General features: G+C 37.2%; 1 protein-coding gene and 1 long non-coding RNA gene across 2 annotated transcripts in view; one reads left to right on the forward strand and one right to left on the reverse strand.

Moving 5' to 3' along the window:
• Positions 1-27691, forward strand: part of DSE (dermatan sulfate epimerase) — an 81856-nt gene that overhangs the window by 42487 nt on the left and 11678 nt on the right. The window contains exon 2 of the mRNA XM_054558062.2: positions 1033-1501. Within this exon, the coding sequence (XP_054414037.2) occupies positions 1033-1501 (469 nt within the window). The remainder of the gene's footprint in view (positions 1-1032; positions 1502-27691) is intronic.
• Positions 313-27531, reverse strand: LOC129060051 (uncharacterized). The gene is made up of 3 exons (XR_008526393.2): positions 27443-27531; positions 978-1537; positions 313-549 (listed from the first exon to the last, which is right to left on the reverse strand). It is a non-coding gene; the product is annotated as an uncharacterized LOC129060051 (long non-coding RNA).

Here is a 27691-nt window from a genome sequence, read left to right on the forward strand (position 1 = left end):
TTTTAAGAATTCCCTGACTTTCCTCTGGGGGATTTTCTGCCTGCTTTATCCCAGATGTGGGACATTGACTAGGCTGAGGTTTTGGGGATTTTTTTTTTTTCCTAGTGTTTCTACATTTGAAAGACGTTCTTTTAACCAGTGCACAAATCTGCCAGTGAAAAAAGGGGCTTTGAAGAAAAATCAAGTAGTTAAGAAAATATGTGAACTTTGTTTACATTTCTCACTTATTGAATGACACCAAAATCCCATATGCCAAATGAAAAAGTAGACAGTAGTTTCAGATAATAAGGGGAAAATGCACCCATGTTATTTCAGCCTTTTAATTCTGGGATTTTATTCTCTGAATGAAGGCATGTCAGTTTCTGGTCCCAGTGGCACTGTGTTTGGTCTTCACTACATGCTTGCTGATGTCAGCCCAGGAAATACACGGTCTTGGCAGATGTTTACATGGCCTTTGTCTTCTCTCTTTCCACCTTCTGCTCACATAAAGAGGATATTTAACCTTATTCATAATGTTTTGTCTGCTTACAGATGTATTGATCCTAATCCCTGGTTCAGAAATGTTAGGAAAAGGAGATAAGTTACAGTGAAAGAGGCTGTAGTAAGAAATACAGGATTTTCTGGTTTTTTGTAACGTCTGCTCAAAGATTCCCAGATGATTGTTCATTACCAGCTTTTGGTTATTGTGGTTTATGTATTAATGTCTAAAAAAATTTACAATGTGATGTTTTTTGCATGATACTATGTGAGAAGAATACCAAGAATAATTTTTTCCTTACTTGAACAAATATTATACATTTTCCCTAAGTCCAAAATTCTGTTTTCCATAATGAATACAATTCTGATATAGTATGTTTAACTCTATAAAATCAGAACTTTAGTAATTTTCTTCCTAATTAATTTGTTGTATTTTTAAAAATCTAAATTCGTAAGCTTTATTTTCACATATGGTTTCTACCTCTCATATGTTTCCACACCTGTGCCACGTTCCCTTGGCTGACAGACGCTTTTTTTCCTTTTTATCTCACATAGGATCTTTCGAAGATGGTTTGGCTGCCTTGGAGATTTGGAGATCTGATGCCACGATGAGGACTCACACACGGGGTGCTCCCAGTGTGTTTTTCATATATTTGCTTTGCTTTGTGTCAGCCTACATCACCGACGAGAACCCAGAAGTCATGATTCCCTTCACCAATGCCAACTACGACAGCCATCCCATGCTGTACTTCTCCAGGGCAGAAGTGGCGGAGCTGCAGCGCAGGGCTGCCAGCTCGCACGAGCACATTGCAGCCCGCCTCACGGAGGCTGTGCACACGATGCTGTCCAGCCCCTTGGAATACCTCCCTCCCTGGGATCCCAAGGACTACAGTGCTCGCTGGAATGAAATTTATGGAAACAACTTGGGTGCCTTGGCAATGTTCTGTGTGCTGTATCCTGAGAACATTGAAGCCCGAGACATGGCCAAAGACTACATGGAAAGGATGGCAGCGCAGCCTAGTTGGTAGATTTTTGTCTTGTTCTTCTTACTGTAGTAACTCTGCATTAGAAAGAAACAAATCCATATGAAATCTCAGCGGCCAGATCTTCATATACCTCTTTGTGTATGTGTCTGTGGGGAGGTGTTATTTGTTATTTGTGTTGCCAGTCTTATGAATGGCCCTTAGTTTCAAAAGATGTAGTAACTTCCACGTTTAAAGTTAGAAGGAAAATATTTAGATGCAGCTTAATCTAAAGAAAAAATAATTCGCTGAATTGAGTAAAGAGTATCATCATGATTGCTGAGAATTCTTTCCTCCATATTCAACATGCATATATTACTATCATCTGGTGTTAGGTTTGATTGACCCCAAGTGGTTAAAACTTTTTGCAGCAAGACATTTCAAGTAATTACAACTTACTTGCATTTTATGATCGTAAGGAACTAAATGTGAATGGGATGGGACTGACTGGCAATTTATAAACACATCCTCTCCAATAACCAGCAGATTTCTGAGACCTGTAGGAAAACCAACATTATTGTGTAATTGTGTGAGGAATTCTAATTACATAATAATTTAGTTTCAGAAGTTTAAGATTTGAGAACAAATTCCTGTCTTTTTGATTAGCTTAAATTTATTTTATTAATTTATAATTAATGCTTCATTTGCTTCCAAACAGATATGGGATGAGTTGATTAAACAAGGGATTCTACAGATGTTTTTACTCATGCAATTTTTAAATACACATTTATGGTTCAGTTGCAATGAAAGAATTTACAGATTGTATGAAATTTTTTTAAAAAATTACGTAAGCTACCTCTTGTCATAGGGCTAGAGAGAGCTCATTTTAAATACTTAGAAAAAAATCAGTGAATGCACCTAATGCTATGGTGAATTACATCTTAACATATCACGGGGTGAAGGATGGTGGTTTGCAAGCTTTCCGATAAATTTCTGGAATTTTGTAATGAAAAGTATTATGCAAGAGTTGGCATTAAATCCATATCAGAGCTGATATTTTAGCCCTGTTGCTAAGTACATGTAGTCATTTTGAAGTTTATAATATTATAGGTTGAAAAGAATTTTTTATTTGATTTATTTCAAAGCTTAGCCATGTATGTAGTTGTTTCTGACTTTGACTGACATTAACTGATCTTATTCTATTCTTGGCACCAAGAAAGAAAAGATGTATGAAAACTTATCTAATATTTGAATTACCAGATTACATTATCAAATGCTACAGTAACTCCCTAATTGATTTGTTCAATTAGTTTAAAATGGCAACCATATTTACATTATTTAGAAAGAAACCTTTGTCACCTAGAAGGGTACTTTCTCTTTAAAGTCCTTTTTGTTTTAGATAAGTGGATTTTGGCAAATTAAGAAATTGAAGTAAATGTTCCAGAGATAGTTAGTGCCTGTAGAGAACCGTGTATTTAATCTCACAAGAAAGTAATGGACTGTGAAATACCATTTTTGATGGAGATTGTTTAGCACAATACAGTAACATGAGAATTGTACAAGACTAGTACAGTTTTCTCATTATAATGTAAAATATTTGGGTATATAAATACCAATGAATGAATGCTGCCATTAGGATGAGACTCCTTCTATGAAAAGAGAAATAAATAACTTAAAAGAAATATGATAATTTTTTACATAGTTTCCACAAGTCCAGATTTATTGATCACTGGAGGTGTATAGAAATTTACAAGGGGTCTAGTACTTTGTTCATGGCAATATTGATAGAAATAGGTATAACTCTAGGCCATTATCTAGTAAACTAAAAGCCAATTTTTGACTTAATAGAGCTGAACAGTTGACTTCTTTCTCTTGACCTTCAAGGTAAAATCTTGAGAATTTACGTTTACATCTGGTTTCTAGTTCCAAAAGTGAACTTGGCTTAGAAAGTTGAGCTACTTGAACATTTTGTTTTGGCAGGTACTATTATTAAGTTGTGCTGTTTAATAACTTCACAGAAATTTTAACTCCTTAAAAACTACCACACCCAACTCTTAGACTTTTGAACTTTCATTTAGATTTGTGGTTGAACACAATTACAACACAATTATGTGTTGTAATAATTTAAAACAATGTTCAGTGATTTTACAGTTCAGCTACCTCTGTTTCAATTGCTCCATTAAATCATGTTCTCACTAGACACCAAGAAGTATACAATTGAGTGTTGTCATTGTCTTAGGATATAATTCACCTATATTTGATTTCAGAAAAAACAAAAACAAAAAACTAGCTGTTATTTACAAAAGAGATCAATAATTGATATTATGAAAGTAAAAAAAAAAACTTTCTACAATAGCTTCATCAGGCTGAATGCATTTGCCATTTTCTTTGAAGAGCATTTCTACTCTTTTGAAAGCCAGTTACTAAGTTATGTTCATTCACTGATTGATTTGATCAACAAATATTTATTGAGCATCTACTGTGTATCATGCACTGTGCTAGGGTGCTGGGGATTCAAAGATGCAGAAATAGCCCAGTAATTTTATAATTTTTACCTATGGCAAAGGGTGCAAACATTGGGTTCTTAAAGCCTAAGCTAGGGATATTTTCTCTGCTCAGAATTGAGTGTGTGGATCATTTCATAAGGAGTTTCCTTAGTTTTCATTCATGACTTAAACATTTATATCATGCTGCACTCTAGTATGGTAGAAAAGCACCAACTCTGGAGTCACACTGCCTTTGAATCCCAGCTCCCTCACTCTTCAGCTGTGTTAATTTTCTTAATTAACTTTCCAGATTAATTTTCTTAATTTGCGTGAGCATTAGTGTCCTGATGTATAATGTGGCAGTAACAACCCTATCTACCTTATAGGGTTGCTAGGAAGATTAAGCGCAATAATCAAGGTAAAGTACTTAGCACAGTTCTTGTCACATAGTAAGCCCTCAGTAAATGAGAATAATGACAATAATGGTAATTATTGATGCTGTTCTTTTACCTACCTAGCAATTAGACCCTGTTTGGTTTATAATTTGGTATATGTAGGCTCCAAGGAAATAGTATCCATTTGGGATTTTACTTATCTTAATTGCTCTCAAAACTAGAACATCTGTTTAACTCATAAAATTTTCCCCTTGGCTTTTTCCATTAAAATGTTCATTGATGCTCCCCTGGGCCCTTTTTAAAATGTATACAAGAATCTAATGTTAACACCAATGAAGAAGGTTTAGTGGAAAGTAACGATGTGTCATTTGTCTGGTATTATAAAGAAGTGCCTATGAGGTATACATGCATACAAATTTATTAATGGGGTTCATTTCATTTGAATAGTAAATAAAGAGGTTAAAGTTCACCTCTATAGATTCACTTAAGAATCCTGAAGCAGAAACGTTAAAAGGAAAATATTCAATTGTACTCTGTCCATCTAATAGCCTACAAAGTAGAACGGGAATCTCATAGATTTATAATGATAATGGTGATTGAAAAATAACAGCATGCATTTTTATTGTGTGTGTCTCTCAGTATCCAGACGATTGGGCACGGCAGAATGATGAGACTAATCTATGTGCTTTATCTACTTTTTCAGAGGTGCTCGCATCCTATCTCAGAAGCTCTCCCCCGTTTCTCTCCCTTTTGCTTAGGAACACACATTCTTCATTACAGTAAAAGTAACAGAGTAATTTAAGCTTGTGCTGAACTTAGTTTTAAAAGTAAAATATAAAAAGATATTATTTTAATCTTTTAGATAATAAAGTAGATATTATTTTATCCTACTTTCCTAAAATTTTCATAACTTATTTCTACTGTAACTTTTCCACTAGAAGATTAAAGAAGCATAAAATATTGTGCTTCGAATTAGAAGTAGCTGAGAAAGAAAAGAGGGGGGAAAGACTGGCGACATTGACTAGACAAGGAATGCGACAGTTGCTAAAAGGCATCTAAAACGCACCATGAGTGGGCCACAAGTGGACACGGAGGGGTTTGGTTGCTTGGTTGGTTGGTTGGTTGGTTGGTTTTAGTAGCAAAGAAAGTAGGCTTAGTCAATTTTGAAGTTTACAGTGACCATGGGATCAGTTACTCTGTAGAACTGACTAGTCTTGGCCTAAGGATCAGAAGGAAGTTTCCTATAGGGCTTTTATGAAGAACCCTCACAGGCTTCTCATCCTTGCAGTGTACGTATGATGAATTGCACAGTGTTATTTCTTTACACCAGACTGACCTGAGAGCGGGACCATGCCTCTTTTGCTCATATGTGTATCCCTCGATGGAGGATCTCCAAAGCAAATTTTACTAAAACCTTGATCAGGGAGGGAGTGGGGGTGGTGAAAAGGATGGATATATGGGGTAGCCCAGGCTACTTTTTTCCTGATCTAGCTTAATCCTTTGGTAGAATTTTGCATGTGTAGAAAAATGAAATGACTGCATGTCCACCAGGCAGCCTCCCTATACATTATGAATCTTAGCCAAGCTCTTGGTAGATGGGTTGCTATGAGCTTAACATTACACTCCTCAGCAAATTCTTAGTGATTTTCCGGAGCTAAAAACAAAACAAACAAAATGTACTCAAATAATTATTGGAAAACATTACAGATCCTGAATCACTTAAAAAAGGTGCAGTTAAGTTTACCATATTTCACTTAATAATATGGGAAGATGAATGCATTTAAAAGAGATTTAGGATAGGATTGTAACTGAGAGCACTTATTGTTCAAGCCCTAGTTGATAACATAGAATTATACAGCATCCATTTCCAAGCAGCAGGCTTTTCGCAGCTCCTTGTCTTAATTTGTAAACCCTGAGGAACAGGTCTGCCCCAGTGATCTTTGGATCTGTCCTTGCATCTTGGCTCTGCCATTGTGTTAGCCACATGTCCTTTGACAGGTTCCTTATACTCTGTAAACTTGGTTCTTCATCTGTAAAATATGAATTATTCCTCCCACACAAGGTCATCCCAAGGATTGAATGAAGTAATGCATATAAAGCTCTTAGCATTATGTGCCTGGCACATAGTTTTACTAAAAAGTTTGTTATTATTACACAGAAATAGGTACGAACATATAACTTTATTCTTGCTAAGTTTCTTGGTACACAGTACTCCATTTTACCTATGTTGTCACTCGAGTTGTGTTTTTGAAAAGTATTTGTTGTGACTCATTGGTTCTCTCTTTATAGTATTTTTCCTTACTTATCATCAGACAGAAAATAAATCACAGAGGAAAGAAATTACTTCATTCTTGCATTGGAGCCAGTTAGCTACAGGAAATCAGGAGAACTGGTGAGGGAAACAAAGAAAGTTGAACTTTTGGACAGAGAAGTAATTGTATTTTTTTTTTTTTTTTTTTTTTTTTTTTGCAACAGACTGAGTATTAAATTCTTGCCTGTGATTGCAAACTTCTGGATGGTGTCATCTGAGGGTGTATTTGCAAAAGTAAAATATAATTATAAAATATAAAAAGAGGAAAAAAGAAAAATCTCCAGCATATTGAAATGAACCAGTTTCATTGCTGTACGTATGAAAATGAGGACTGTGCCTGCCTTGCTCAGCATTGCCTGCTGGGCTTCAAATGCAGTTCTCTGCAGCTGCTTCTCCGGTTTTTTACTTCTCAAAATTGCAACTTAAGACTGAGAATCAAAAGCCGGGAGGATGTAGCTGGGCCTCAACATGTGGAGCCACAGCCCTGTGAGTAAAAAGATCAGGTTTTCTTCTCATGACCTTACAGTGAGGAAGGCTGGGCGGCTTAGCCCAAAATGCACCTGGAATCCATTAAAGTGGACTCGTGGAGACAAATGCTGGGCTGTCAGAAAACCCAGCCCCTAATTCCCCTGGCTTTTTCTCATTCATGTTTTTTCCTTTCTCTTACCCTTCCCCCTCACTCTTTCTGCCTCTCTTTTTCTCTGTTCTTTTCATTCTGTGACCTAAGGGAAGCTATCCCTTTTATCCTGCTGCAGAGACTTAAAAATATTATAGAAGGGTAAAATAACTTAGGAGGCTTTTTACAACCATCAGATTCTTTAAAATTTACAGAAACACACAGCCATTGGGAATTCACTTCTTGAATGCCATTTATTAAGCAGGTTGTTGCCATCAGTGTTACAAATGGATTCTTGGACAGGAATCAAGGTCAGGTGCCCTGTGGTGGGAGGAAGCAGATGAAGAGGACCCGAGGGAGAGGCATAGGCAGGTGTACAGATTAGCTGAGCAGCCCGGTTACAGTGCCATTGGACAGTTGTGTGGTGCACAGTCGCACCCTAAATAGGATGTTCTGCTTACCTAAATTGTTAGCACTCAACTAATTTAAACTCTTCCCCATCTATTTCAAATGCAGGTGAAGATAAAGTCATTCTAATAATGCTTCTTTCTAACAATAACTTTAAAAATGTTATGACAGTTATAAATCATACCTGATTGAAAGGAAATCCGAAGTTAATTTTCTTTGTAAGATATGTTTATTGACTCTAAGATTCAGTATTGGTATGACCCTCAAGTCATCTCTGCGATGAGTGACTCACTTGCTCACCTACCTCCCACCCTTTCAGTGTCATTTGATACCTTTTTAAATGCAACATGGGCGGGCTTTCAGAGTTGTCAGAGGGAACTGTGCTCAAGGCCAGAGGAGTTCTCATCCCTCTTTAATTGGGGTATAAATCAGTGCCCCTCACCCCATATGAACAAAGGCAACATGAATATATTAAGTTTCATGTATTCTTTACAATCTGGGTCTTAAATTTTTCTAACATAAAAATCTGGCAAGCGTGATGTTTGAATTTTGTTGATGTCTTGCCTCATTATCATAAGGGAAAATGTTAGTTCGCAAGTGCCGCATATATGTCTGTATTCTCTTTCATTGACACTTCATAATCACTTTTTAAAAGTTGGCTTTATCTTTTGGATAAAATATTCACGCCTAACACCACTTAAGATGTAGGGTCTTGCTGACATTAAGTTCATGCTAATGGTAACTTGAGAGTAATAATGACATGAGTATGCTCATGGAGTCCTTTATAAAGCCAGGTAGTTCCTTTTACCTTAGGTATCTTAAGAATGGCTTTTTTACTTCTTCATCTCCTTCTGCCACGTCCGTTAAGGGAACACATTTCAGCCACGCTTACCACAGTCTCTCTCATCCATCTTTCCTTTTCCTTTCCAGTGTCAACATGCGAGTTCTGGACAGCACGGGAGGAGATACCATAGTCGGGGGCCAGATCATTGCTTATCCCACATAAGCCTGTGGTTTAGAAAGCTTTGTGTTTAGGATGGCTTGGAAGGGATGACTCAGGAAAAAAGAAACTGGTTAGAAGCTTATAATATTAGTGTAGGAGGGAAATGAAGACCACAGTTAAAACAGTGAGGGTGGGGAGAAGAAAGTATAAATTTAAGAGAACATGTAAGACTGAAAATCTACACAGAGATTGATCGGATATAGGACACTCTTTCTTAAAGTGTGAGTCTTTCAGCATATTGGGTATCCTTAAAAAGACAGATTCCTGGGGTTCGCCCAGACTCACTGAATCATATCTTCTTGGAGTAGGCCACAGAACCTGCATTTTTAACAAGTCCTCTATATGATTCTTAGATGTACTAAAATTTAAATTGTAAGGGAGAGGGAGGCATAAATGATGGCCCTGGGTGACTGGTTGCATATTGATACCCAAATGAGATGTAGAATATGGGGAGGAGAGAGTGGTTTGTGGGAGAGAAAAGATGGTTCACTTTTTTACATGTCTTTTTGTGTCACTCTCTTTCTTCTATCTACTTTATTTGTCTCACTTTGTTGATATTGCCAACTGTATGGACAGATGACTTTCAAAATTCTCTGTCCCTATTACATTGCAAGGGCTCATAGATACCCTTAGCAGGTATCTTGGTGTATAGTTATTACTGTAACTTTTAGGACCTCCTGGCCATATCTGCTGATTCTTACAAATTCACTATCTTCCACTTCTACTTGTTCTGTGGCTTCTGCACTGCTACTACTATGCTCATTATTTACCCATAGTCATTTTTCTCTTCCCTCCCCTTGCTCTGTTCTTCACTCTTGCTACTCTATGAATGCATTTTGCTGTTGGTGATTCTGTCATTTTTGAATGTAAGTGAGCTCTTCAGGAAAAAGTACCTTTGATAAATAAAAGAGATCAATCTATTGTCACCCATCCAGAGCTTAGAGACTTTTTACATTTTTTTCTAGAATTTTGTGATTTTTATTGTTTTAAAGCTTTTCACTGATAGGTATTTATGTGTGGTTTTCCCAATGGTCCAGTTGGACCATGTGGCACTGGTATTTTCAACTCTGCCTTCAGTTTGGGCAGTAATGAGTTTGCAGACCAGCCCTGAGGTGGCCTTTCTGCCTACAGACTCATTTATACCTTGTCTTCCACCTTTCTCTCCAACCCTATCCAGACTGTATGATCTACCTTAACTTCTTCCACCATTACATGTTCTCTAGCCTCTCATCCGTCCCAATTCCTATAGTTACTTTTTATTTAATTCATTCGTTTGCAGTCATAACTGGGTTGCCTGGTTTTCTGACCAGGAGTGTACATCTTCTAGATTCGGCTCCAAAGAAACTTCTTTCTAGAAAACTTCCAGACTCCATCTTCTATACCCGCCCTCTGGTGTGATTCATATGTTCCGAGGAACCCATGCAAAACTGTTATAGGTTGTTTTGCCTGCACTGCAATTATTGGTCTATTTGTCTCCCCTACTGGCACATAAGCTTACTGAGGGTAGCCCCAGCATTTTTGGGGGTTCTAAGAGCCACATATGGTATACCGGCCACAAATACACTAATTAATTATATTGAATGAATGGATGGATGAATGAATGAATGATCTGTCTTATTTTTATTGAGAGTCTAAGCTTACTGAGAGCAGAAGTCCTGGATCTGTATACAACTTTGAAACTGATTTGGTGCCCTGTGTAATGTGGCTGCTCATATTTATCTGGTCTCACTTTCACTCTGAAGACCTGCCTGTCATCAGCCGTTTGTCTGTCAGCCTATAATCACAGAGACACTGTACCTTTGACCTACTTGGAGGCCAGTAGGAAGAATGTCAGGATTTGACATCTTGGTGCATAGCTCAGCAGAGAATCTCAGATTACCTTGTCTTTGAAGTACTCCTCCTGCACCTGGCCTTCTCTCCTCCCTGATCCCTTAAATTTTGGTGTTCATCTTCTTACATGCATGTAATATCCATGTCTGCTTCTTATCAGGTAACTACAACAGAGTTTTGTTTTTATTCACTTTAAACCACCTGCTTCAGTCTTTGAAATGAATGGCGGTGCTGTTAAGCAAGGGGAGGCAATAGTTTGTTGGAATTAAGAGCAAGGACTGTGGAGCCAGTCTGCCAGTGTTCCAATTACATTTATGAGCTGTGTGACCTTGAGAATGTTACTTGGCTTCTCTGTGGCTCAGTTTCCTCATTTGTAATTTGGGGATATATATGATATATACTTCATACTATGGAGGATTAGTTAATGAAACAGTACATAGCATAATGTGTTAACTATTATCGTTATCTTTACTACTTATATTTTGTGTTCTTATAAATTGATTCCAAAGGCAATTTTCATTTATCGATAAATGTATGCACATATTCACTTTATATAAGTTTATTGTATTTGTTTTTTGTTTCTTTGTTTGTTTTTTGGAGACGGAGTCTCGCTTTGTCGCCCAGGCTGGAGTGCAGTGGTGCGATCTCGGCTCACTGCATGCTCCGCCTCCCGGGTTCATGCCATTCTCCTGCCTCAGCCTCCCGAGTAGGCTGGGACTACAGGCGCCCACCACCACGCCTGGCTAATTTTTTGTATTTTTTTAGTAGAGACGGGGTTTCACCGTGTTAACCAGGATGGTCTCGATCTCCTGATCTCATGATCCGCCCACCTCGGCCTCCTAAAGTGCTGGGATTACAGGCGTGAGCCACCGCGCCCGGCCAATATAAGTTTATTGTATACTTGCTCTGTTCTAGGTATTTTATTAGGCATTGGAGATAGAAAAATTTCAAGATGTGTTATGTATCTGTTTTGCCTGGAGTTGTTGGTCTATGGAAGATATAAATACTAATACTATTAGCATATTAATACTAGTAGTGGGATAAATGCTATGACTGGGAAACTACAGTGTGTAATGGGAAGATCTAGGAATACTTTGCCCAACATTGGAGCATCAGGGAAGGCTTTCCTGCTGAGGCCTGAAGGACAGATAGGAACCAGCCACGTGAAGGGGAAAAAGGAGCTGTGCTTGACTGTTCAAGCACAAGTAGCTGCTGTACAAAGGCCTGGAGATAAAAGAAAGCAGAGTGCTTTTGAGGAACTGAAAATTTAGTGTAGGGAGGAAACTAGCAAGTGTTGAGGCTTTGGGTAGAGAGCCAGATGCTGCCAGGTTTTGTCTACCATATAAAGGAGCTTGGACTTTTTTTTTTTTAACAAGTACTGTGAAGCCACTGAAAGGTGTAACAGGGCAGTGACATGATCAGATTTATGAATGTACATTAACCTTTTCATTGAAAAATAAAAGTAGAATATTATATGAATAAATGTGTAGCTTGAAAAAGTATTTTAAAGCAAACACCCTGGTAAGTACAACACAGGTCAAGAAATAGAACTTTGCCAGTCACTCCCTGAAGCCTCTTCATGGGCCCCATCCCAGTCCCAGTTCCCTCCCTTCCCACAAAGACTACCCTGATGCCCCAATGCCTACAGTTGTCATGTCCTTGTGTTCCCTTATACTTCATCCAAATGTGCATCTCTAGGCATTATCATCTAATCTTGCTCATTTTTTAAATGTCTTTTAAGGCTTTAAAAAAAAATCTACAGGCCGAGCATGGTGGCTCACGCCTGTAATCTCAGCACTTTGGGAGGCAGAGGCAGGCGGATCACAAGGTCAGGAGATCGAGACCATCCTGGCTAACACGGTGAAACCCCGTCTCTACTAAAAAAATACAAAAAATTAGCTGGGCGTGGTGACACATGCCTGTAGTCCCAGCTACTGGGGAGGCTGAGGCAGGAGAATGGTGTGAACCCAGGAGGCAGAGCTTGCAGTGAGCCGAGATTGCTCACTGCACTCCAGCCTGGGCGACAGAGCGAGACTCCATCTCAAAAAAAAAAGAAGAAGAAGAAGAATCTCGTTGTGGGAGTAGATTGCCGATGTCAAACCAGGAAGTTAAATAGGCCTTTGGTGTTTATCTAAATGAAAACCTAGAATAGGAAATAATTGGTAAGTTCCAGTAATAAATAATTAGCATTCATAAGACTTGACAATTGTATTTGAGGGCCAAAGGAGACAAAGAATTTTCTTAATGGGATGGTGGGATCTCTCAGAGGGCTTCTAACACTTGGAGCTATTGAGGAATGCTAATAAAGGTTTGGATTTGGATATACAGAATTGAAGTGCCTGTGGGCCCAAGAGGAGATATCCAATTTATATCTCTCAAGCTTTATTTTTAGCTGCTTCCTGTTTGCCAGTGGTACATTGTAACTTAAGAATGTGTGTGTGTGTATGTGTGTGTGTGTGTGTGTTGTGTGTGTGTGTGTGTCTCAGTCATAAAAAAATGTATCCAATATGAAATATGCTTTCAGGTACAATATATATCCTTTCTGTTGATGATAGAAAAATGTAGAAAGTCCAAAGAAGATCATATTTAGTTCAAGTTATCCTACTACAATAAATAAATGAAGAATAGCTGGAAGAACGAGAAGTCAAGGTGCTGATACAGCACTGCAGCCACGTGGGTGTCCTCAAATCACTTTCTGGAGCTGGAGCCAAAGAAACATTGTGCAGGCTGCACTCTGAGAGGAGGGCATCAGCTTGAGTGAGTCGTGCTGCTGCTTCTCAAGTTGAAAAAGAAAAAAGGTTCCTGATGAAGTATAGATAGCTATTAGGGCTTGTAACAACTTAGTGAGCAATTTTTAGTTCATATCTGTGATTCATTTACAGTGAATTCACTATTACAAGAAAAAAATCGGGAAATGAAGAGATAAGAATAAAATCTGTATGTACTGCTAATATTTTATATTAACTTCAGCATCTTCCCATTCTAAATCATAATTTCTAGAAACCACATGAAGTTTACTATTTTACCTTCTTCCAAGAGCCTGTTGATATGAGAAATATTTTAAAGTATTACTGAATCCAGTTTGAATCTTTTGCCTTCTGCTTTTCTACTATAACCTGTCACTTGGTCAGAGAAGTTGGGACAATATGGTTACATTCAGCATTTGGGGTCAACTTTTATTTTCAGTATAGCAGTAACTCTAGATCTCAAACTGGGGAATGTGTTTAATGCCTGGGGCATATTGAAGTTAGCTCACAAGTTTGGCTCATAATTTAAATTTATTTATTCTGTTTTTTTGGCAACATAGGAGATAACTATACCCCACAACATTTTTTACAATTCACAAAAGTTCTAAATTGACTTTTGTCCACTCTACTGCCAAATTACTTTTTAAAGACATATTCTTTGAAACTGTATTCCCAGGACAAAAAATAAATATGGGTTCAGGGTGTTGTCACAGGCATTATTTCATTATTTCTCTTGAACGTAAATGGCTTCAAAGCCAAACAAAATTGTTTTGGAGGTCAAGGGATGTTTTTCTTGTTTTTTTTTTCCACACCATGACAAATTATGTTTTCCTTCCTGAATTGACTGAGCCCATTTAGTGTCTTCATGTCTGCACCCTTCATACAGCACCATCTGCCCTCTACTTTGAACATTCTGAACTTCTCTGGTCTCCTGGGTTCCTTCCTGATGATCTCACGGTGAGAATTTTGTCTTACTCCTGGCTTCAGACCCTCTGCTGGGAAGTGAAGTGCCTGGGCAGCCTGGATTTCAACACAGCTCCTCCCACTGAAGCAGCCCTCCATGCCAGCAGTATGCCTCTGATGGGTGGCTTATTTTGGATCACATTTACCCTCTAAGACAGTGGCTTTGAAACTTTTTCACTGTGACCTACAGTAACAAACAACCCAATACAGACAACTTTTTTTATTTGTTTCTAGTTTTTAATTTTATTTTTGTTTCCAATTTTATTACATTACTTATTTTTATTTCAACTTTTAGATTTAGGGGGTACATGTGCAGTTTCATAGTATGTATATTATGTGATGCTGTGATTTGGGGTTCAATTTATCCTGACACCCAGGTAGTAAACATAATACTCAATAGGAAGTTTCTCAACCCTTGTTTCCCTCCTTCCCTCCCCCATCTAGTAGTCCCCACTGTCTTTTTTTCCTGTATGTCCATGTGGACCCAATGTTTAGCTCCCACTTAGTAGTGAGAACATGCGGTATTGTGGTATTTGGTTTTCTGTGTCTGCATTACTTTGCTTAGGATAATGGCCTCTAGCTCCATGTTGCTGCGACGGATGTGATTTCATTCTTTTCTATGCCTGCCTAGTATTCCATAATGTATATGTACCACATTTTCTTTATCCACCATTGATGGGCACCTAGGTTGATTCTGTGTTTTTGCTGTTGTAAATAGTAGTGCAGTGGACGCACAAGCTGATGCACACATAACTTCAACTTTACATATATAAATATGTAAATAAATGTTTCATGAAATAGCCCTTGCATTTAAATTATGCCTTGTCCTCATTTTCTATTTCATTCCGTTAAAAATATGCCGATTGCAACCCATTATATTCATTTCACAGTATATTTATAGTTTGAAAGCCCTGCCTAACATTCTGATAAATACAAAATTTTTTCCAGAGAATTCCTACCCAATATCCTTTCTTGGACATCTCCACTGAGGAGACCATTCCACTCTTTAAGATGCCCTCTTTATTCTATAATTCTAGTGTTTAGAATGCTTATTCTCAAAATGTATTGGGAAGCATCTTTATTTCATTAAGAAACAGTACAGGCCTGTGATTAATGATTACATGTCAGGTTTCCAGGGCTGAATGGAATAAACTGTGCAGAGCATTATTTCCTACTGCACCCAGAGTAAAATCAGCCACAGTCATTCACTGTTTTAAAAAGGCCTCTGGATTTTATGAAGCTCTGCATAATTTCAGCAAAACCTTTAAAAAGCAAATTATCAAAGAAAATTTTTCATAAAACATTAAAAACAGGAATAGTGGGTAAATATATTAACCTTACTCTGAGAGACAGCAAAATATCATTTCACGTATGCTAGCTCCTCCAGGCCTACCTCACTTTGGATTTGACGTTTTCCCACCATGAGGGCAGCAAAAATTGGCGATTTGACTACGGTTTTTGCCATTGTGAAAAAGTGTCCCTCATTATTTTGAAACTTCATTCCCCAAGTAATTCTTTGCCCTTTTGCCTGCCATGTTCTCAGAATATTAGGCAAGTGTTCTTTCAAGTAAATGGGAGTAACTGAGTGTTCAGGCAGCGACAGGAAGATGATGGGGAGGGTACAAGATGGCAGCAATGGCCGATCAGGTTTTTTAGTGTCAGTGTATTTGTTGCTAGGGCTGCTGTAACAAAATACCATAGACTAGGTGGCTTAAACCAACAGAAATTTATTCTTTCTCAGTTCTGGAGGCTAGAAGTCTGAAATCAAGATGTCAACAGGCTTCATTCCTTCTGGAGGCTCTCTGAAGGAGAGACTATCCCAAGCTGCTCTCCCAGCTTCTGGTGGTTGTAGGCAATCTTTGGTGTCCTTGGCTTGCAAATGCATCATCTCTCTCTCACTCTGACACAGATAAGTTATTTTCATTACAATATAGATCTGTTTTATTTTATAAATATGCCATAATTTTAATGAGAGGAATATCAAGCGTTTGCTCATTTTTTTTTTAGGCGGAGTTTCACTCTTGTGCCCAGGATGGAGTGCAATGGCCCGATCTCGGCTCACTGCAACCTCCACCTCCTGGGTTCAAGCAATTCTCCTGCCTCAGCCTCCCAAGTAGCTGGGATTACAGGCATGCGCCACCACGCCCAGCTAATGTTGTATTTTTAGTAGAGATGGGGTTTCTGCATGTTGGTCAGGCTGGTCTCGAACTCCCGACCTCAGGTGAGCCGCCCGCCTTGGCCTCCCAAAGTGCTGGGATTACAGGTGTGAGCCACCGCACCCAGCCTGTTTGCATATTTTAACAAGGCAAAAGTTATTGACAACTGAACTATATTGTATACTGTAATGACCTTTCAATGTGTGTACAACTCTTTATTTTCTCTTGGATTCGTAATAGCTTTTTGTTTTATTTGGTAAGTTTTTTATATGCTTATCTCTAGTGACCAGCCAGACTCTCACCCAGTTGTGTAAGTTTTCTATCTATTCAAACAAGACATTCTTAATAAGACATTTTTTAAAAATAATTCATCTTTTTGAAGAAGTAATGCTGCAGCTTTTTGACATGCTAGGATGTGGATTGCTTGCAGCCAGGTCTGCTGTACAGCCATCTTTGTTCCTTTTTCTCTTGAATTGGATTCCTTGTGCCATGTCTTCTTTTTGATATACATCCTAATTTAGGTGGAGATATTTTCCACTGGCTTCCAGAGAAAGGCTTTATGAGAGGTAAATTTTGAGACCTTGGATGTCTGCATGTGTTTTTTCTTCCCTCATGTTTAAAGGGTAGCTTGGCTGGATATAAAATTATAGTCTGGAAATTGTCTCTCTGAGTTTTGGAGTCATTGTTTTATTGTATACTGGTGCCCAGTGTTGCTGTTGAGATGTCTGACCCCACTCTTCCTGATGCTTTGAATGAAACCTGATATTCCACTCTGAAGCATTTAGGATCTTTTTTATGTTACTAGTGTTTCGAAATTACGGGATGATGTATCTTGTTTTGAGATGAGTCTGTGTACTGTGCACTTCATGTATTCTTTCAATATGGAAACTTATTCCCTTTGGTTCTAGCAATTTTCCTTGATATATTTGGATCTCTTTTTCTTTCCCTTTTTTTCTTTTTTCTTTCTTTTTTTTTTTTTCCTCTCTTCTTTTTCACATGTTTAACCTCTTGGGCCAGTCCTCTTTTTTTTTTTCCTCTCCTGTTTTCTATTTTATTTTCTTACTTTTTTTGCATTTTCAAGGTTTCTTCAACTTTTCCCCCAGCCCTTTTATTGCACTTACCTTCCTGCTATTTTGTTTTCCATTTCAAGAGCTCTTTTGTCTTGAAATTTCTTTCTGCCTGCATGGTTTAATTTCTCCCAAGCTGCATTAATCACTTTGTTCATTTGGGTCTCTTTTGTCCTATTATGGGATTTCCACAAATCTCTGGTGGTCCTTGACTGCCTAAAAATGCATACAAATGCTGTAACAAATTACCACATACTCAGTGGCTTAAAACAGCACGGATTGATCTTACAGTTTTGTAGAAGTGTAACACAGGGCTAAAATCAAGGTGTTAGCAGGGATACATTTTATTCTGGAAGCTCTAGGGCAGAATACTTTTCTTTGCCTTTTTCTAGCTTTTAGAGTTCACATATATTCCTTTGCTTGTGGCTCCCTGCCTCCACCTTCAAAGCTAGCAACCTTGCATCTCTTTGATTCTTCCTCCATGGTCACATCTCTCTCCGACCACAGCCAAGAAAGATTCTTTGCTTTTAAGGACCCATGTGACTAGATTGGGACGACCTGGGTAATCTAGAATAATCTCCCATCACAAGGTTTTTAATCATATCTAAAAAGTCCCTTTGCCCCAGTGGAAGGTAATGTATGCACAGATTCTTGGGGGACTGTTATTTTGCCTGTCACAGGTTCTAAACAGCTAATTGGCCACTGTGTGTGTGTGTGTGTGTGTGTGTATGTGTGTGTGTGTGTGTGTGTAGCTTTTTGACTGCACTATAAGGTTGATAGTTTGATTAAATCTTTTTCATTGGGAAATACTTGGTGTTCAGAATCTTTAGATTTTTATTCTTCATTATAGACTTCTTGCCCTCCGGAGTCATGTTATATTTAAAATAGATGGCATATTTTTGATGTTCTGTGTTATAAAATTTATATTAAATTTTTATAAGACAAATATATGTGTCAACTACGTACAGTTATTATAACTGCTCAATTCTTGCCCAAGCCAACATTTATATATTATATTTTCTTCTCTGACAGTCCTGGCCACTGTCCATCATCCTGGCTGTTCTTGCATGTTTATTTTTTTTTTCTTAAAATCATACTGACTACTGACAATTGCTAACTGGCAGTTGTCTGTATGGCTTCTCACATGATCATTGGATGCTTGCATAGACATTGACTGAGTGATAACATCAACAAGTTGTCTAGCTGAACTTTTTGAAACGTATTATACACATACAGTTGTAAAACATGTTAGACATTTAAAATATCAAGCTCCTTTTTAAAATGGGTAAATATCATTAAATTATACTTTTCATGAACAATATAGGCAGACCTGGTTATTCCCTCCTATTGCCTTTCCAGGTTTTAAAATTTCTCCATTATAATAGATTCTTTAAGAATTTGTCATTAGAATTTGATATGTAAGTGTATTTTTAACTGTAGTCTTTTGAGCTATGCCATTCTACCAAAATAGAGGTCTTGTTCCTAAATTTGAATAATTTTTACTTATCATGTTTCTTCCTCTCACCTTTTGTAGGTTGAATATTAGGGCAAAGTATACTTACTCAGTTAAAAGGAGTTACAATTATAAATGTTGTTTGATTCCATTTAAATAGATTATGTTTGGGTGGCATGCTTGGATATTTGGGTAATAATACTTCATGTCATCGAAGTAAACATTGAGATAATGACATGGAAATGCCCTTTCCCATTTAACAGTACTACTCTACATTTTATTTTAATTAACTTGGTATATTCTGACACTTCGATTCTTTTTATTTACAAATCATCTAGAATACTTTTCATTTGAGTAAAATGTGTTTCTTTTAGTGTCTGCTTTGGCATAATTGACTCCTCAGTATTCTGCTTGAGTGGGGCCAAGTTGACTTAAATTTTATATATTTTAGAATTTAATATTTGGGATATTGAATTCATAGCATTAAAATGAAATTAAGTGGTAATATACTGCTATATTAAATCCAGTGATTTAATTAATATAGAAATATAAATTGTGAGAGGAAATGGTTTTTTTACATTTCAGAGCTAATAAGTTATTTTCCCTGAAAATGTTTTAATATACAATGAGTTCCCATTCTGTCATACCGTTCATCCTTCTAGCAATTGTTTCCAGAAAGGGGAAGTAGTTTTGTTCCCAAAGTAGTTATTGAAAAAGGAAAGCTCATTGTCCACTTCTGTGTACTCTAGCCCTGGCCAGTGTCAAAGGTAAACAATACCAGACACTAAAGTGGCAAGGATAAGTTTTAATCAGTAGTAAGTATTTCAATAAGGAAAAGAGTTCAGCATAAACTGAACTGAACATCAATTTGTACAGAGGTGAATAGGCATTTTAAAGGGAGGAGGGCAAGCAGGGGCTTAGTAGAGCCAGGAAAGAGAAAAATGACAAAGGGTAGTCAATGTACATGTGATTAGGCCAGCTAATCACACGTCTGCTAAGTGGCAATTATCGAGGGTAGAATTCTATCCTCCCACAGAGACTGAGAGACAGAGACCCTATCCTCAAATGTTGACAGGAACAAACAAATTTTTTTGGAAGCCTTGAGTTTCTTAGGCAGACACTTTCAACAGGGAGAGGGTCATCTCAGGGATATGACCTTTGAGGTATTAGAAACATGTTAGTGTTTACTCTTCATAGAATGAGGTTGAGGCCTAGCCAAGAAGGCACAGAGGAGCCTGGCTAGGGTTTGATCAAGAAGAGAGTGTTTGTTACTACCTTAAGGGGCCCAAGGTTCTGAAGATGCAAACCAGAACCACCATCCCCTGGACCAACTCTACCTTGGAGTAGTACATTAGGTGTGCAGGCTCATCAGGGAGGGAAAGAGTTGTTCAGGAAATCTACATGATTAGTGTCTCATGTTCCTCGGGTGGGCCCTGAGCAACCACGTGAGCACAGAATGGCAGTATCTGTTCTTCTAATGTGTGCCCCTTTTCTCAGATCTCATGCCTTGCTCTGTCTTGGTGTCATGAAAATGGCAAGGCTTAGAACCCTTGGACCCTTCTGCCTAGCTTTTGGTAGAGCCACTGACTCTGGCATGTTCTGACTCAGTTCTTATTGCAAACTTGGTGACTTTCTTTGAAAGCACCGTTCTTCCCCTCACTAAGAAGTAAAAACCATTCTAGATTCAGATAATTCAGATAATTCTGGATTCCATTCTCAGCTTCACCATTTAACTGTGTGGCCTTGAACAAGTAATCTCCTATCCAAATTGCTTTTTCACAATCTATAAAATGGGGATGGAATACTTAATGTTGAGTTGAGAAGATGATGGGCACATAACATGTGCTTAATTAATATGAAGTACACCCCCCTCTCCTTTCCCTCCCTGTGCATTTTGCTTCACAATGCCAGTGCTAACCTTTAGCCACCTGATCAAACACTTGGAATATGGACGCCAAGCCAGGCCAGAGATTAGCTGAACATTCCCCTTGGATTGCTGACTACCCACTCACAGCCTCCTAGATCAAGTTTCTATCTTTCAGGCTTAATCTGGTCCTCTTGGCAAATGTCTGCCAAGACCCAATATGCTTTACAGATGAGGCCTCAGAGGTGAGAAATCCACTTCCCTTTAGCTACATTTATAGGAATTCCATACCAAATTTAACATATTACTAACATTTAACATTCATGGTTAGTTTTCACATTTAAAATGGAGGGAAAAAAGATGAATCACTACTGCATTAGTCATGTTTTTAAAAGGAGTGGTAATACATGACTGTCTTAACTTATTGGAGGTTGTTTCCAAACACACAAAGGTGTTTGGTTGAAAGTTAAATGGTTTTCTATCAAGTTACTGTGTTCAGGAGACTTTTAGAATGAATAGACTAATTTACCTTTTTAAAATAGAGTTGACCTAATTCTGGCGTATTTTAATGGTGTGCCCAAGTGCACGTGAACAGAGGTGTGGCATATGTACAGTAGACACAGCTGCAGCAAAGCTGGCAAATGGGAAGCTGGTGGTGCACTACCCTGGTACTTTTAGAGTTTGCAATTTCTAAGGAGTTCACTGTTGTGTTCTGAATGTAAATTTATAATTTTTGTAAAGCTTGTTTCATTTTAACTTAAATTTGTAGTTCCATAACTATCTACTGTATAAAATCAGATTTTAAACACAAATCTTCTACTTTATGAATTTACTAAGTAAATATTTTATAGGTTGGTAAAACTATAGTTTTTCTGAAAATGAGAAAAAGAAGATGGATCATTTTATTGGAGTTATCCTCCTTTGTTGGAAAGGTCTGACAAATCATAAAGTCTCATTTAAATACACTTTAAAAAAATATGTAGATGTACCTATACTGTGGATCAAATTGTGATCTTTGGAGCATAGCTACATGTGAAAAAGCCTGCTATAAAATTGTTAGGTTCTGAAAAGTACTAGGAAATAGGATTAATTATAAAGGGAATTATGAGTTCTCCTATTGTTTCTAGTATTTGTTTCTTGTATACTGTTGATTAATTTAAATAAATATGCGTGATCTCTTGGCACATCTTTGGTTTCAAAGACCTAATTTCTTTTTATTCTAAGTGTTTATTTTAGCAGTATTTGTGTAAATGAAATAGACAGTTGCTATGAACTGAATGGGACCCTCCTCAAAATTCATATTGAAGCTTTAACCCCTTATGTGGAAGTATTTAGAGAAAAGGGCCTATAGGAGAGAATTAGATTTAGATGGAGGTCCTAAAGGTGGGGCTGTCGTGATAGGATAAGTGCCCTGATAAGAAGAGGTGCCAGAGAGCTTGTACTCTTGTGCACTCTCCCTCACGCTTGCCCTATCCCCACACCATACATCTAGAAAAGGCCAGGTGAGCCCACAGTAAGATGGTGGCCTTCTAAAAGCCAGGGACAGAGCTCTCACCAAAACCTGACCATCCGGGCACCCTGATGTCAGACCTTCAGCTTCCAGAACTTGTAAAAAATAAATTTCTGTTGTTTAAGCTACCCATTCTATGGCATTTTGTTGTGACAGCCTGGGCTAAGACAACAGTATACAAATTTAAATAATATTCTGTGAACCTTGCAATGTTAAATTTTAATCTTTTCACAGGCAATTATTTTCTATAGACTGTCTATATCAAAACTACATGAAAAATTTAAAAATAGAAGCATTTAATCACTCGTAGTTCAAATCTATACCAATAAAAATAGATAGCAACATTGTTTTTAGGGTTCCTTGTAATGGTTATTTAATCAAATAAACTGTCACATTTTTAGTGATACAGACTTCTTTGCCTACTATTATACTCCGTACATAATATTTTAAAAAGCATTTATGATAATAGAAGCAGTCTATCCATTTAAAATTTGTACAAAAGTTTGGATTAATGAGACTGCTCAACTTTAGAAAAATAGTTATGGCTCATTCTTCCTTTCAGAATCACAACTTAATTCATAGACACAGCACATCATGACCAAGCTGTATGCCTTTCCCCACCAACATTCCACCCTTACACTCAGAAAATCAGTAGCTCTTTCCTGTGTTCAGATTAATTTATTTCACATAAATTCAGCTTTGAAAATATTCAAAGCATCAGTTTTTAAACTTTTTGGACTTGGAAGCACTTTGTACTCTTAAAAATTAATGAGGACATCAAACAGCTTTGTTTATTTGGGCTGTATCTATCAAAGTTTACCATATTAGAAATTAAAACTGAGAAGTTTGAAACATTTATTTGTTCATTTACTCATATTTATATATTTTTAAAGCTCATTTCATATTAACATAAACATATTTTTAGGAATAAATAACTATATATACATATATATATATTTTTTTTTTAGGTACACGGTCTCACTGTGTCACCCAGGCTGGGGTGCAGTGGCGCAGTCATAGCTCACTGCAGCTTTGAACTCCTGGGCTCTAGCAATCTTCCTGCCTCAGCCTCCTAAGCTGGGACTTCAGGTGCATGCCACCAGGCCCAGCTAATTTTTAAAAAATTATTTTGTGTAGAGACAGTTTTGCTATGTGGAACTCCTGGGCTCAAGCAATCCTCCTACCTTGGCCTCCTAAAGCACTAGGATTACAGGCATAAGCCACTGTACCCAGCCAAACTATATTTTTTAAAACAAAAAATAGAAGGAAGGTGTTGTTTTACATTTTTGCAAATCTTATGTGTCTGCTTCTGCATTTGATTTGTTGCTATGTGTTTTTTTGGTTGAAGTATATGAAGAAAATCCAGCCTCACAGGAATATGTGATTGACAAGGGAGGAGTATTTTAATAATCTTTTCAAATAATTGTGAATATTCTTCTTTGACGCTACACTAAAACTTGACTGGTAGTGGTTCCATAAAAATTAATTGCAGTATAGAATCTGAAGCCATGTTAATGAACTCTTCATACTCTTTTTACATTAAAATCCATTGGCATATTTTACACTTAGGAGTGGCTGTCTTATCCATGCATGGTTTTATAACATCATGCCTTTGTTATTTTGCATGTTTGTTCACTGAGTTATTTCAGTCTACCGAATGTTGACACATTTAATTATACAATATAAAAATCATGTTTGTTGATATTCTCACTGATTTCATCAGAAAAATCTTTAAGTATTGGTAAGCTGTTAAGCTCTTGGTAGTGGATGCAAATTTTCCAAAATTCTTATTTCCGGTTGAAAGCTCCAAGTTTGTCATTGGCAACAAAGGCTTTCAGCCTTCCTTGAACTGGCAGGCCTTCCTTGTTTATTTTCAAGAAAATTTCTGTGCTAACACCCAAATCAAAATAACTATAATTTGTCAGTTGATCATTCTGTCACGTAAAAATGATGTTTCATGAAAAAACCCAGCTAGCTCAGCTCTCAACTCAGTGCATGATTTCTTTTGTTTGTAACGTTCTTGTACTTTGGTACTCTGTTTAATCACATAGGATATTAGAAAGATGTATACTCAAAGAGTTGAGATTTTATAAAGATTAATCATTTTTACCACTTCATCAAGGACATTTTTAAATAAAATTGGCTTTAAAAATTCAACAACAACAACAACAAAAACCTGAGTGCATGGCAGTGCAAAATCATACAAGGACTACTAGAGCAGTTTAGTGCTCCTGCTTGGATTCTTGCTAAGGTTACAGCAGTTTTACTTAATACTGCTTTTGTACCATCAGTGCAAATATCAACATATAACATCTTTACGTTATTATGAAAATGATTCTTATTTGTGAATTCTCTAAAATGTAATAGTCTCAGAAGCCCCTCCCCGGGCCTTACTTTGAGAACAGCTGCTCTAAGGGGTGAAAGTGTAGTTTACAAAAGAGGGATAGCATAAATATTTCCTCAATTAACCTCCTCTTAACTAACTTGCCAGTGAACCTAGCTTCTATTCCTTGTGTAACACGGTAGCTGAATGTCAGGACGACTTGTAGGTTACCCTTTACTTTACATTTATTTCTGTTCCCCCTAGTGGAGTTAACCTGCTGAGCAACTATCAGCTGTATTTGTTCTCAAACCAGGTAATACAGTTTCCCTAATACCTGTAATGAGACAGTTTTAATAATATAAATAGATAAAGTGTGAGTTCAAAAAGAAAAAGCTAATATTTCTAGAACCAACCTAAAAGCTTTGGAATAACTTACTGTAAAAAATTGCTGTCATGATATAGTATGATTGAGATTTGTAGAATATTAGGGAAAAACTCATAAAAATCTAGAAGGCTTCTGCATTCCCTCACAGGTATCTTTAATTTCTTCCTATATAATAAAGAAAACAAAGCTGGAAATTGTGGTGATGTGTTATGTGTGTTCTTTGCAGGAAAGAACAATGAAACTCCATCTGTAGACCCATATTCAGAGAATAGGTTTTGGCTCACCTTCAAAAGATTGGTGAATCTGTGTACACATGGATATATTTTAAGTTGAAGCACAATTCATAAATTAATGTCTGTATGGTTTTTTAAAAAATAATTTCCCACTTAACCACCATTCCCAGTGAACTGATTTATTACTGGTCAGGATCACATTGAATAAGATAGTTTCTCAGCTGCCATCCATGAATTAAGAGCAAATTTCCATTGGTTTTTATGACTGTAAAATATAGTCTCTTCCATTATTTCACTTTGTATCTAAGGCTGGGTAAGTTCGTGTTGGTAAAAGATTTAGATAACTTTTTAGAAATAACAGCTATTACAGGTCAGCTTTTCTAATGATATAGGGACAGATCTGAAGGTGCCATAAACTTTTTTCTTTTGGGGTGCCAGTGTTTCATTGAATTGGAAACTGTTTGAAATAAACAAACTGCATGTTGGGGCTTGGACATTTTCACAGAAATTTGCATAACATTTCATGAAGGATGAGAATTATGTCAAATGTTCTGGTTATCTATAAAAATAAGCTTATTGGTTAATCACACGTGAGGGTTTGCTGGCTGGTAGCGATTCATTGACATCAGCTTTATCATGGGTCAGTGTATATAGTGCCATTTATAGATGCATCGCGACATGGTACAATGACACAAGTTGGGAAACAAATGACCTGGCTTCCCTGCCTGGCCCACCAGTTACCATGAGTCAGTGAAGATGATATTTCCAACTCCCTGGCAATGAGTGTGCAGTATGAATTGCTTTCCTCCTAAAAGTGGAGAATTCATTCACACTCTCATAGTCTGTTTACAAACAATACACACACTGGCAAGCTGACTGGCTAGAGCAAGGGAGCTTTGTCTGTTACTAAATTGCTAAGAAACTCATCAATCTTTTTAGCACCAGTCTTTTTAGCACCAAACACTGAATGGTAACCAAACGCTGAAGTTATTACTAAATATAAAGGGATCTCTCCAAGTTCCTGATTTCATAATGATCACATAATCACTGCCAGAAGTGTGGCTGACAGTGAGTTATAGGTTTGTTCCTTCACTTTTTCCTTCTTTCTGAAAATATTTATTGAGCAGCTACTGTGTGCCACACTGTTCTATGATTGAGGATCCAATTGTGAATACAGTAGTGAAGAAAAAAGTCCTGCCCTTGTAGAACTTAAATTCTAGGAGGGGAAACATATACATAGACATATTCATACATATATTTACTAAAGGGAGAAAAGAAAAGGGGAATTAAATATTATTTTGGGAGGATGATGAAATTCTGATAGGGTAACCAGGGAAGGCCTCACCTAGGCCATTTCTTTAGCATAAAATTCTAAAGGAAAAACATAATCTGGAAGAGGTAGTCTCAGAACATTTTAAAGTATTTTTAAACTGAGGTCTATAAGGTTTGTTTGAGAGAACTAATACATCTTAACTTTTACTAACTTTAACTGAAATCCAACATTTCTTCCAATCATGAGTAGAGATAACCAATCTCGATGATATTGGGAGGATCTGTAGCAAAGTTACAGATAGGTATCACAGATATTTTCATACCACATTACAGTTGTTATAGACATCTCAAAATTTATGCTTATTACCACTTATAAATTGTAGTAGTTATTATCCCTGCTATTAAATATTGGTATTTCATGCCTTAATTTTAAAAAGTCTGTATTATTATTTTTTACATATGTGTATTGATAATTATATTTCAAAATAATAGATTTCCATGTATCCTTACGTATTATGTCTTATGAATTTTAAAACATTTTGAGAAAGAGGTCAAGGCTTCGCTAGATTGCCAAAAGAGGTCCATGGCATAGAATTGTTAAGCTTTAGCTTCATCCCTAATTAAGTGCTTTCTTCTACCTCCCACAGGTACAGCACACTTTTGATTTGTTTCCCTCACTCGGAGATTACTCAAATACATCCCGAACAGATGGGAAGGGCTTTCTGGATAATTCCTTAGAATTCTGATTGTGAAAGATCCTTTGTTTGCTTCCTGCTTAATGCAAGCCACACACTAATTTGCAGAATAATATAGCTAGTCAAACAGAAGTTTGGCTTCCTGGAAAATGACAATGTAATTCTTAACAGAAGATCAACTTTTAGACTTCTTAGAAAGATATTTGAAGGACCTTTAAGGCAGTGCAGTTCAGTTTATGGGAAAGAGGGATGTAAAAATTCTGAGTTAGAATCAGCTCCTACTCACGTTTGCCACGCTTCCCGCCATGGTGACGACCAGGTGGGTCTGTGCAGATTGAGAAGTCATGGATTATGGAACACGATACCTTCGCATTGACCAGCTGTGGAAAATAAGAAGAAATAACGTATGTTCAACTGTCTTAGCAAGGTGGCCATAAGAATAGAACTGAGAGAATCTTATTCAAGTGAAAAGGAGGAGTAGGGTGAGCACTGGTTAAATGGGTACTCCAGAGAATTTTGCCCTGCCAACACATGT

The sequence above is a fragment of the Pongo abelii genome, chromosome 5 (genome assembly GCF_028885655.2).
Source record: "Pongo abelii isolate AG06213 chromosome 5, NHGRI_mPonAbe1-v2.0_pri, whole genome shotgun sequence".
Classification (NCBI taxonomy): Eukaryota; Metazoa; Chordata; class Mammalia; order Primates; family Hominidae; genus Pongo; species Pongo abelii.